At 37.8% G+C, this 12,722-nt stretch overlaps 1 protein-coding gene across 1 annotated transcript in view; it reads left to right on the forward strand.

The window, feature by feature from the left end:
• KNL1 (kinetochore scaffold 1) overlaps positions 1-12,722 on the forward strand; it is a 64,248-nt gene that overhangs the window by 27,351 nt on the left and 24,175 nt on the right. Inside the window, 3 exon segments of the mRNA XM_060096617.1 lie at positions 3,044-3,096; positions 3,931-9,018; positions 12,314-12,452. Coding sequence (XP_059952600.1) covers positions 3,044-3,096; positions 3,931-9,018; positions 12,314-12,452 — 5,280 coding nt within the window.

The following is a 12,722-nucleotide window of genomic DNA, read 5'->3' on the forward strand; positions in this document are numbered from 1 at the left end:
TTAAAGTCTATTTTATCTGATATGAGTATTTCTACTCCAGCTTTCTTTTGATTTCCATTTGCATGGAATATCTTTTTCCATCCCCTCACTTGCAGTCTGTATGTGTCCCTAGGTCTGAAGTGGGTCTCTTGTAGACAGCATATATATGGGTGTTGTTTTTGTATCCATTCAGCAAGCCTGTGGTTTTTGGTTGGAGCATTTAATCCATTCACGTTTAAGGTAATTATCAATGTGTATGTTCCTGTTACCATTTTCTTAATTGTTATGGGTTTGTTTTTGCAGGTCCTTTTCTTCTCTTGTGTTTCCCACTTAGAGAAGTTCCTTTAGCATTTGCTGTAGTGCTGGTTTGGTGGTGCTGAATTCTCTTAGCTTTTGCTTGTCTGTAAAACTTTTGATTTCTCCATCGAATCTGAATGAGATCCTTGCCGGGTAGAGTAATCTTGGTTGTAGGTTCTTCCCTTTCATCACTTTAAATATACCATGCCACTCCCTTCTGGCTTGTAGAGTTTCTTCTGAGAAATCAGCTGTTAACCTTATGGGAGTTCCCTTGTATGTTATTTGTTGTTTTTCCCTTGCTGCTTTCAATAATTTTTCTTTGTCTTTAATTTTTGCCAATTTGGTTACTATGTGTCTCAGCATGTTTCTCCTTAGGTTTATCCTAGATGGGACTTGTTGCGCTTCCTGGTCTTGGGTGGCTCTTTCCTTTCCCATGTTAGGGAAGTTTTCGACTATAATCTCTTCAAATATTTTCTCTGGTCCTTTCTCTCCTTCTTCTCCTTCTGGGACCCCTATAATGTGAATGTTGTTGCGTTTAATGTTGTCCCAGTGGTCTCTTCGGCTGTCTTCATTTCTTTTCATTCTTTTTTCTTTAGTCTGTTCCGCAGCAGTGAATTCCACCATTCTGTCTTCCAGGTCACTTATCCGTTCTTCTGCCTCAGTTATTCTGCTATTGATTCCTTCTAGTGTATTTTTCATTTCAGTTATTGTATTGTTCATCTCTGTTTGTTCTTTAATTCTTCTAAATCTTTGTTAAACATTTCTTGCATCTTCTCGATCTTTGCCTCCATTCTTTTCCCGAGGTCCTGGATCATCTTCACTATCACTATTCTGAATTCTTTTTCTGGAAGGTTGCCTATCTCTACTTCATTTAGTTGTTTTTCTGGGGTTTTATCGTGCTCTTTCATCTGGTACATAGCCCTCTGCCTTTTCATCTTGTCTGTCTTTCTGTAAATGTGGTTTTTGTTCCACAGGCTGCAGGATTGTAGTTCTTCTTGCTTCTGCTGTCTGCCCTCTGGTGGATGAGGCTATCTAAAAGGCTTGTGGAAGTTTCCTGATGGGAGGGACTGGTGGTGGGTAGAGCTGGGTGTTGCTCTGGTGGGCAGAGCCCAGTAAAACTTTAATCTGCTTGTCTGCTGATGAGTGGGGCTGGGTTCCCTCCCTGTTAGTTGTTTGGCCTGAAGCAACCCAACACTGGAGCCTACCCGGCTCTTTGGTGGAGCTAATGGTGGACTCTGGGAGGCATCATGCCAAGGAGTACTTCCCAGAACTTCTGCTGCCAGTGTCCTTGTCCTCATGGTGAGCCACAGCCACCCCCTGCCTCTGCAGGAGACCCTCCAACACTAGCAGGTAGGTCTGGTTCAGTCTCCTATGGGGTCACTGCTCCTTCCCCTGGGTCCCGATGCTATACTACTTTGTGTGTGCCCTCCAAGAGTGGAGTCTCTGTTTCCCCCAGTCCTGTCAAAGTCCTGCAATCAAATCCCGCTAGCCTTCAAAGTCTGATTCTCTAGGAATTCCTCTTCCCGTTTGCCAGAGCCCCAGGTTGGGAAGCTTGACATGGGGCTCAGAACCTTCACTCCAGTGGGTGAACTTCTGTGGTTTAAGTGTTCTCCAGTTTGTGTGTCACCCACCCAGAAGTTATGGGATTTGATTTTATTGTGATTGCAGCCCTCCTACTATCACATTATGGCTTCTCCTTTGTCTTTGGATGTGGGGTATCTTTTTTGGTGAATTCCACTGTCTTCCTGTCAATGATTGTTCAGCAGTTAGTTGTGATTCTGGTGCTTGCAAGAGGGAGTGAGTGCACATTCTTCTACTCCACCATCTTGAACCAATCTCTAGTTCTAGAATGTCTTGAGTCTAATCCCTTATTTCCATTCTTATTGTCTCTTGCCCTAACACAAACTCTCAACATGTTGTATCTGAACTTTTAGAGTAGCTTCCTCATTGGTTTATCTTCTCTTGAATCTTTCTTCTCCTTCTCTTGAATTATTTTTATAAAATGCACGTCTCATCCTGGAAACATTTAGATTCCTTAACATAGAATAAAAGATGCTTCAGAATCTTACCCTGACATCTTGGTCTTTTTTTTTTTTATTGGAGTATAGTTGTTTTACAATGTTGTCTTAGTTTCTGCTGTACAGCAAAGTGAATCAGCCACACGTATGTATATATCCCCTCTTCCTTGGATTTCCTTCCCATTTAAGTCACCACAGAGCATTGAGTAGAGTTCCCTGTGCTATACAGTCTATTCTCATTAGTTATCTGTTTTATACATAGTAGTGTTTGTATGTCAATCCCCATCTCCGAATCCATCCCACCCTTCCTTCCCCCCTTGGTATCCATACATTTGTTCTCTATGTCTATGTCTGTCTGCTTTGCAAATAAGTTCATCTATTCTATTAACATTTTGGTCTTATCAGTTGGTACTCTTTACTATGTAACTTCTACTATCCAGGAAATAAAAATGGAGAAGTGAAGGAGGAAAAAAAGTAGTCCACACTTAGCACTTTTAGAATCCCACCTTTTAAAAACCTCTACCACATTCGAAAAATATTTTAATCACACAGAGAATGCAGTAATCACTGAACTCTCTGTCTCTAAAATGGGAAAATTTAAAAGTCTCAGTGAAATTTAGGAAGGACTTAGTAACTGAAGAAACTTTAGTAAATACTTGTAGCTGATGAAATTCCTAAGAAAAGGGAAGTCAGGCTCTTGGTCATATATATTTTTGTCATTGACTATAGTTTTTCTTTTTACTTAATAGGGATGAATACATTGCTTTGTGCTCCCATTCAGACCCAGATGCCCCAGAGAGAGGTATGAGTTCATGCAAGTGCCTTCATATTTTAATCTTCTTTGATAGTTAAAACTTTTAAAACACAAAAATTTTCATGTTAGTGACGTGATTTAGGGATTACTTACCAAAATGGACCAACATAGACTGGAAAAACTATGTACCTTTCCAGTTAACTAAGTATAGTTAAATCACTGCCAGTTTAAATAATAGGGAAATATGTTAATTATATAAGGACTTCTCAACTTTAATGGGCATATGAATCATCTCAGGATTTTATTAAAATATAGATTCTTATCCAGCAGATCTGTGGTAGGTCCTGAAATTCTATACTTCTAACAGTCTCCTAGGTGATACTAATGCACTGGTCCACAGACCATACTTTGAGCAATAAAGAGTTAGACCATGTCCTTAAAAGTAAAACCACTGCATTCAAGGACAACTCAACCACCCAAGAGTATAGAGTGTACTATAAATTAGCCATCATGCACTTATTCCTTCCAAGTCTTTTTTACTTAGAATGAGAATGACCTATCTAATATAACAATTCGAATTTACATTATAGTTACATTTGGTATTGTCAGTCTTTTCATTTTTTAGTCAGTCTAGTGGGTGAGTAATTAACCTTAACTTTTAATTTGTTCAGAAACACTAAAAGTATTCACAGACTTCAGAAAAATATTTAAATAACAAATTACGTGCTGCACACCACACCATTGATTCAAACAAACCAATGTAACATGCAACCATCATCTAGGATTGTTTATATAATACTCTTTCTATATAGTACATGTTATAAAATACCTTTTTAGAAGTTTGCATTTGATTTGGTCTCTTATATTTTGCTTTCTTTGTAGATTTCAATTACAGAATACAACCGTGAAAGGAAACATGCAAATGACCAGACAGTCATCTTTTCAGATGAAAACCAGATGGACCTGACAGCAAGTCATACTGTGATGATTACCAAAGGCCTTTTAGATTGTACCAAAAGTGAAAAATCCACCAAGATAGATACCACATCATTTCTGGCTAACTTAAAGCTCCACATTGAGGATGCAAGAATGAAGAAAGAATTAAATTTTTCCGGGGATCAAAACACTTCTTCAGAAAAGAAAATAAATTTCAATGACTTCGTAAAAAGATTGAAAACAGGAAAATCGAATGCTTCTCCTTTTACAGGACCTGATAAAGAAAATTCTGAGATGCCTGTTCATTACAAAGAATCAAATAGGGCCTCTTCTATGCATCAAATGCATGTATCTCTTAGTGTAGATGAAAATAGCAGTAATATGACTAGACTCTTTAGAGAACAAGACGATGGGATGAATTTTACCCAATGTCATACAGCCAATATTCAGACTTTGGTTCCCACATCCAGTGAGCCCAGCTTAAGGGAATTTAAAGGTGATGATAATACAATTTATGGCAATGACTTTATGGACCTGACAATTAACCACACTATACAGAAGTTACCTTCAGCAGATAATCTGTCTGAAATAGAAAATCAAACTCAGAATGTCATGATGGATGTTTCAACAGGTTGTGGAGCTAAAGCACTAGGACAGAAGACAGTCTTTAAGGATAAACCGAACGATGCTTTTCAAGACCCTTCCTTAAATCCTGAAGGTGACATACATATTACCAGCAGTCATATTACAGGGAGAGAAATTCAGACAGTCACACAGACTTCCAACCAGGACGTCAGAACATTGGCCATGATCCCAGAATCTAAACGTTCCAGTCCAGCTATTCGAGATTATAAGACATTTTTCTATTCTAGTTGTAATGATGCCATGGAACTGACCAAGTGTTTCTCAAGTATGAGAGAGGAGAAGAATTTGCTAAAGCATGACAGGAGTTATTCTAAAATGTATCCCAATCCAGATGCCATCTCTCTTCTCAGAGAGAATACGATTTATTTGGGAGAAGAAAGCATGGACATTACCAAGAGTCACACAGTTGCAATAGATAATCAAATTTTTAAACAAGTTCAGACAAATGTACAAATAGCAGCTGCACCAGTATCTGAAAAAGAAATGATGATCCAAAATCACATAATCGTGTCAGAGGATGGGGAAATGAATATAAATTATAGCTCAGTTCCTCATGTATCTAAGGAAAGATTACAGCAGAGCCTGGAAAATCCTTTATTTATTTCATTGACTGACAAAAGGACTGAAATCTTTACAGATGAAAATATGGATTTGACTAAAAGTCACATAGCTAATGTAGGAAGTCAGTTTCCTCTTGTATCTTACAGTCTGGCATCTGAGAATACCAGTAAATCTCACTCTCACAGCATAAGCCCTTCAGATGAATGGGAAGAAATGACCAAAGGTCATATTGAACCACCCCAACAACCAAACATAATATCTAAAAACATCCCAACTGACACATGGGACAAAGGAAAAGATCAAGTTTTGAATATTTCACCCTATCTTGATAAAGATTCTCCTCAGTCACCTGATATTAACCAGAACATAGCAACAAGCCATAATATAGTATACTCTGGTGGAGATCTTGATAAACAAGTACCACTGAGAAATAATAGAAATACAGTTTCTTGTGAGCAATCTTTGTTTCCTACTACAAAGCCATTGTTTTCATCAGAAGGACAGTCTGCCATGAGAAATCATAATACTGCTGTTAACAGTCAAACAGTGAAATCTGTACCAGACCAGAATTCTAAACCGCCTGAGCCACTAAGGAAAAGTTTAGGCAGTCCCACGCCTGACTGTTTTCATGACAAGATAATTATTTGTTCAGAGAAGGAGCAAAATATGGACCTAAACAAGAGTCACACTGTTGTCATTGGATTTGGTCCTTCTGAAGTACTAGAACTAGGTAAGACTAATTTAGAAAACACTAACAACCAGCTAACAACAGTAAACAGACAGAAAGCCGTAAAAGTTGAAAAATGTAATGAAAGTCCGATAGAAAAAACTGGAGTATTTATTTCTAATGATATCATGGGTGTGTTGAAAGACAAAACTGGAATTCTGAATGAAAAGCAAGATGTCAAAATTTGTGAAAGGAAAAGTCTTGGCAGACTAAAAATTGATAAGACTGTTGTATTTTCAGAGGGAGATGAGAATGATATGGATATCACCAAGAGTTACACAGTGGAAATAAATCATAGACCTTTACTAGATGAACATGATTCCCATTTGGTGCCTTTGGCAGGAACTTCTAAAACTGTTTTGTATACATGTGGGCAGGATGACATGGAGGTCACCAGAAGTCACACAACTGCTATAGAATGTAAAACTATCTCACCAGATAAAATAACTGCTAGGCCTGTGGACAAAACTCTAATGTTTATAGATAATCACGATGAACTAGAGATGACAAAGTCCCATACTGTTTTCATTGACTACCAAGCAAAGGAAAAAACTGTGCTTCCAGGCAGCCCTAACTTTGAACTATCCAAAAGAAAAAGCCTAGAAAAATCAAAAGTGACACCTAATCCTGCTAAGGAGGGTGTTTTCTTTCCGGACAATGGTGCAAGTGATCATTCAGTAGCAAAAGTCAGCCAGCTAACATTACCGGGGGAATGGTCTAACAGAGATCCTTTAGAGAAAGCTGAAGCATTTATAGCTGATGATAACATGGAAGTGTCTAAATCAACCATTTGGAAAAATGACAAAGATGTACAAAAGCCTGGATTTCTGAATGAATCTCTATCAGGCAAAAGTCAGAGAAGGAAGAGCCTTAGACTCAAAAATGACAAGACCATTGCATTTTCAAAGAATGACAGAAATGGTATGGATGTCATCCAGAGTCATACAGTGAAAATAAATGACAAAGGTGTCCTGGAAGATAGAGAGGACTCCCATTGGGTGCCTTTGGAAGGAACTTCTAATACTGTTTTCTATACATGTGGGCAGGATGATATGGAGATTACCAGAAGTCATACAACTGCCTTAGAATGTAAACCTCTCTCACCAGATAAAAGAACCACTGGGCCTATGGACAAAACTGTTATGTTTGTAGATAAGCACAGTGATCTGGAAGTTACTAAGTCCCACACTGTTTTCATTGATTGTCAAGCCATGGAGAAAATACTTCAAGAGTACCCTAAATTTGGAATAGCAAAAGGAAAAACCTTGGGTGTTTCTTTTCCTAGGGATCATAGCTCTGTTCAAGAAATCACTAAAGAACAAGCACTGGCTGTAGAAAACAAAATTGTTCTTCACACTGAGCAAAAGCATCATGTGATACCCTTTGTTCCTACTAATACATTGTCTGGGGGTCAAGATGAGACAGAAATCAAGTTCCATAGCACTGCCGTGGATGAAGAGGTCATGAAAGTTGTAGTCCAGGCCTATGTACTGGAAAAAGCCAAAACTGAAAGCTGTCACTTAAATAGTACAGATAGAAGAAATGTGGGTTTTACAGGCAGTTCTGCAGCTGCTCTTTGTGGATCCAGTGATGATTATTCCTGTTTACCTAATGTTTCCTTTCTTAATAATTTGGAGGAGAATGGCATGCCCTTATGTGATAAAGATGATGTAAAAGCCAGTCATTGCCCAGTTCAAAATGATCTTCCTTATGCAAACAATTTAGCTAGTGAATATTATTTGAAATCTGAGGGACTGCCTCTTTCTGCTCCTTGTTCTTTGTTAGAGAAGGAAAAAGTTGTTCAAACCAGTACCCAAGGACAGTTAGATTGTGTCCTAACAGTACTCAGAGATCAAGATCTGATTAAGGAGCCCCCAAATCTATTAGCTAATGAAACTTTAGTATATGGTGAAGATTTGGGGGAGATGACTAAACTTAACTCAAAGCGAGTATCTTGTAAGCTTCCAAAGGATCAAATGGAGGCCTTTGTTGATAATGCAGATCATAGTTTAAAGAAGACCTTTGTTGATGATGTTTGTATTGCTCCTCAGCATCATCTGTCAGCCCAGCAACATCCATTACCTCAACAAGGACAGAGTATTGTCAGTAAAGATGAAACAATATTGTCCAAAGCGGGAAATAAGAATTTAAATATTGTTAGAGGAAATTCCTCTGAACCCATATGTGAAAACGATTCCACAATGCTCAATAATGAGAAACAGTTTACTATGGCCTGTAAAAAAGAACTAAATAATATTCAAACAGCTAAATGTAATATAGCTATAGATTTCCACAGTACCTCAGACTTGACTAAGCAAGTTATTCAAACTCATATCGATCCTAGAGAGGCATCAGATCCTGTAATTGCATCTAATGCTACTTTTAGTAGTATCAAACCACATCTGAATAATTTGAATGAAAAAACTGAAGAATTTTTAGATTTCCAACCAGTCCATATACCACCTTCTCCAGAGCAATTACTTGAATTAGTAAATAAGGCACACAGTAATATGAGTATAGTGCAAGCTACAGAAATACATAATGTTAACATAGTGTCCAGCAGTGTTAAAGAGGATAGGGATGAAGAAAATAAAATTTCTCATAATGGAGCGGAAACCATCTCTGTACCATTAATGACGACTATAAAAGATAAAGTGAGGAGATGTTCTTTGGGAATATTTTTGCCCAGATTGCCAAACAAGAGAAATTGTAGTGTCACTGGTATTGATGAACTGAAGCCGATTCCAGGAGACACAACTGATTTAAATAACTTAGAAACTCAGCCAGTCTCCAGTAAACATTCAGACACTGGATTTGTTGCAGCTAAACTGAACTTAAGTCCATCTCAATATATAAATGAGGAAAATCTTCCTATATATCCGGGTGAGATTAATTCCTCAGACTCTATTAGCATAGATACTGAGGAAAAGGCTTTGACTGAGACATACCAAAAAGAGATTTCACCATCTGAAAATAAACTGGAAGAAACCTGCAATAGCCAAAAAAGAACCTGGGTACAAGAAGAAGAAGATGATATTCAGGATGAGAAAAAAATCAGAAAAAGTGAAATTAGGTTTAGTGATACCGCACAAGATCAGGAGGTGAGCTCTGTCTTGAATTAAGAAATGTTGATTTTTTATGAGTATTCTTGAATTTTAATTTTAGTCTCGGGTAACCAGGAATTGATTATTTCCAATTATAGGCCTGGAGAAATATTCCTATGTAGAATCTTAAGAAATTAATTGACTAGCAGTTAGACTTAAACACAATTTGAAGTGACAAATGGTCACAAAAAATGAAATAGAAAGTAGTACAAAAATTAATGTCAAAATTGTGTAATTAATTCTAAATATTATGTCACTTCTAGTGATTTGTCATTTTGGCTTTGCATATTAGAATCTCTAGCCAGGGTATATGTAGTTTGACAAGTCATCTTCAGTGTGAAAATATTTGGAGGGTAAAAAGCTTTTTTATTATGCAAACTGCTTAAAGAAAAGCTGGACTGAATTTTCTTGGCTAATGAGGATATATAGAAGCTGAAAGTCCATTTCTTTCAAGGATGGGAGAATGCCTAGATCAAGCCCAGTATCTCAAAGTGAAGTAAGTGAGATTTTGTGTTTATTTAAAAAGTCATAGAAGGTTCTTTATTTTGCAACATCCAGGCTTTTTAGATGTCCTGAAGTGACAATGTATGATAAAAAGTAGAGCTAGTGAATTAACCAATTTGTAAATATCTTTGTTATAATTGATAAAAAAGCAACATCTTGGACATAGAATTGTTAAACCCTCAGCTGAGAAATGTAAGTCAGGACTTGTTCATTAGGTTGGCAGCAGAGGGGCAGAAGGAAGTATAAAGATAGGGCTAAATGTGGATGTGTTCATATTTAAATGTTGATGATAACCATTGATGTGTGTGTGTATCTCTTGGCTATACTATAGGAATACGTTAAGTAATTCAATGGAAACATACCTCCTTGCTAATACTTTAATAGTTTAGATCAGACAATAAATCCTCTTAGAAGCATTATACTTTACATACTCTGTTGCATTATATCTCATTTTTAATTGAACATTAAGGGAATGTAGTATTTTAATCATAACTCTGCCAATATCTTTATCTAGAGGCCTGTTGCCATTTTTGTCTTTTATGAAATTTTTGTTGCCAAGAAGGGCAGGATTACATTTTTTCCTTCCAGATTGAATTGGTTTAATGTATTCTTGGTTATCAGAATACTCGTAGCTTTGGGACTTTGAAATGGTAAATATTCATGATGTGTGAAAAAGCATGATATGTAACTGTATGATCTTAATTACATAAAAATGGATGCTAAGTTTTGTAGGTACACAAACAAGACCTAGGACGACACATCAAACGGTAAACTGCTTGTGATTGTGGATGACTTTGTTTTTTCTTCTTGTGTTTTTTGGTCTCCTGTTTTGCACATGTTAACTTTTAAGAAATAAGTGTTATTTTAAAAACCTTAAAAAAAAGGTATAGATTTTAAAAGTTGAGGGAACACTGATTTGGATAACTTGTCACTGAAACTGAGTTTTACAGGTGGAGAAATAAAGATTAGAAAGTATCATAGGTTCATAGGTTCATAGGTTCATAGGGGGCTTCCCTGGTGGTGCAGTGGTTAAGAATCCGCCTGCCAATGCAGGAGACACAGGTTCAATCCCTGGCCCAGGAAGATCCCACATGCCACAGAGCAGCTAAGCCCGTGTGCCACAACTACTGAGCCTGCACTCTAGAGCCCGTGTGCCACAGCTACTGAAGCCCACGTGCCTAGAGCCCATGCTCCGCAACAAGAGAAGCCACGACAATGAGAGGCCCGCGCACCACAATGAAGAGTAGCCCCAGCTCGCCGCAACTAGAGAAAGCCCGTGCACAGCAAAGAACCAACACAGCCAAAAATAAAAAAACAAATAAATTTATTTTTAAAAAAAAGAAAGTATCATAAGTTCATAGAAACAAAGTTTAATCTCTGTTAAGAAATATGTAAGTAAGCTTAGAAGATGATTTCAGTGGTTCTTTAAGGTGAGGTCCTGAGGAAATTGTTCATCTATGAAGCTTTGAGAAAGTTGTAACAGTAATATAAAATGTATAACTGAATAGATTCTATGAAAATTAGTATTATTTTGTTTAATAAATATTTATTGGGTATCTGCTATGTCCTAGGTACTGTTTAAGTCCTGGGAATGCTTCAGTGGGAATTTACAGACAAAAATCTGTACTCATAGAGGTCACATCCTAGCACTTAGACAAGGAATATATTGCCCTTAAAAACATAAGCACGGCTTCCCTGGTGGTGCAGTGGTTGAGAATCCTCCTGCCAATGCAGGGGATGCGGGTTCAATCCCTTGTCTGGGAAGATCCCACATGCCACGGAGCAGCTAAGCCCATGTGCCACAACTAGTGAGCCTGCATGCTGCAACTACTGAAGGCTGCATGCCTAGAGCCCATGCTCCGCAACAAGAGAAGCCACTGCAGTGAGAAGCCTGCACACCACAACGAAGAGTAGCCCCCACTCACCGCAACTAGAGAAAGCCCGCGCACAGCAATGAAGACCCAACTCAGCCAAAAGTCAGTAAATAAAATAAATAAATTTTTTTTTTTTTTTTTTTTCTTTTTGCGGTATGCGGGCCTCTCACTGTTGTGGCCTCTCCCGTTGCGGAGCACAGGCTCCGGATGCGCAGGCTCCGGATGCGCAGGCCCAGCGGCCATGGCTCACGGGCCCAGCCGCTCTGCGGCATATGGGATCCTCCCAGACCGGGGCACGAACCCGTATCCCCTGCATCGGCAGGCGGACTCTCAACCACTGCGCCACCAGGGAGGCCCATAAATTTATTTTTTTAAAAAACATAAGCAAGTAGGTAGATGAAAATGGCATTTAAGGTTGTAAAGTCAAATAGTTAAAATGGTAAAAGCAGGACCATTTGACTTATTTGACTTCAGCCAAAGGAGTCTTGGTCACCTGGGGAAGGAAGTACTAAAGCCTGGAAATAAATGCCTTCTCTGTACTCTAGACAGAGCCATTGTGTACAGCCAGTATTCTCTTCTGGTTTTCTGCAGTGTGGTAGCCCTGACCGTGGTGACTAATAGTTGAAAAATTGGATAGGTCAACATTTGGTAGCTCATAGGATATGGCTGTAACCTAGATACCTCTGGGAAACATTTGCTTATATAGTATAATGCACAAAGTTATTTCTATATATTTTTAAGTAAAATTACTTTGAACTCTAAAAGCCTTATTCTAATTCTTTACTAAGGTATTTAATATGATTATAGATAAATTTTATGTTAGAAATATTTCTCTTAACATTGAACATTTAGTCATTATAAGTATACACTGTCATAACATTATTCTTATGATGTTTCTTTATTGATCATTTCAGACTTTTGATCACCGTGCTGAAGGAGCTATAGATAAAAATGCTAACAGTGTGTTGATAAAAAGCCTGAGCAGGACCCCATCTAGTTGCAGCAGTTCTCTGGATTCAGTCAAGGCTGATGGGACCTCTCTGGACTTCAGCAGTAAGACCTTCATGAAGGCTAAATAATAGAAGTCATCTGCTTACTTGACTAATAATAAATGTATTTCAGTTCAGGAGATATTTGAAAGTTGTATAAGCTTTTTGGTAGTTGATAAGTAAAGTCATACTTAGTTTATTTTTAATTCTTAGTTATTTTAATAAATTGAGAAGTATATATTATGAAAGTGATTTTCTTAAGAGGCTTATAATTAGTAGAGAAACATATATGGAGCCTTAAAACTAATACACTTTGCCCTACAAATGAGTGTCT

Source organism: Mesoplodon densirostris, chromosome 4 (genome assembly GCF_025265405.1).
Source record: "Mesoplodon densirostris isolate mMesDen1 chromosome 4, mMesDen1 primary haplotype, whole genome shotgun sequence".
Lineage (NCBI taxonomy): Eukaryota > Metazoa > Chordata > Mammalia > Artiodactyla > Ziphiidae > Mesoplodon > Mesoplodon densirostris.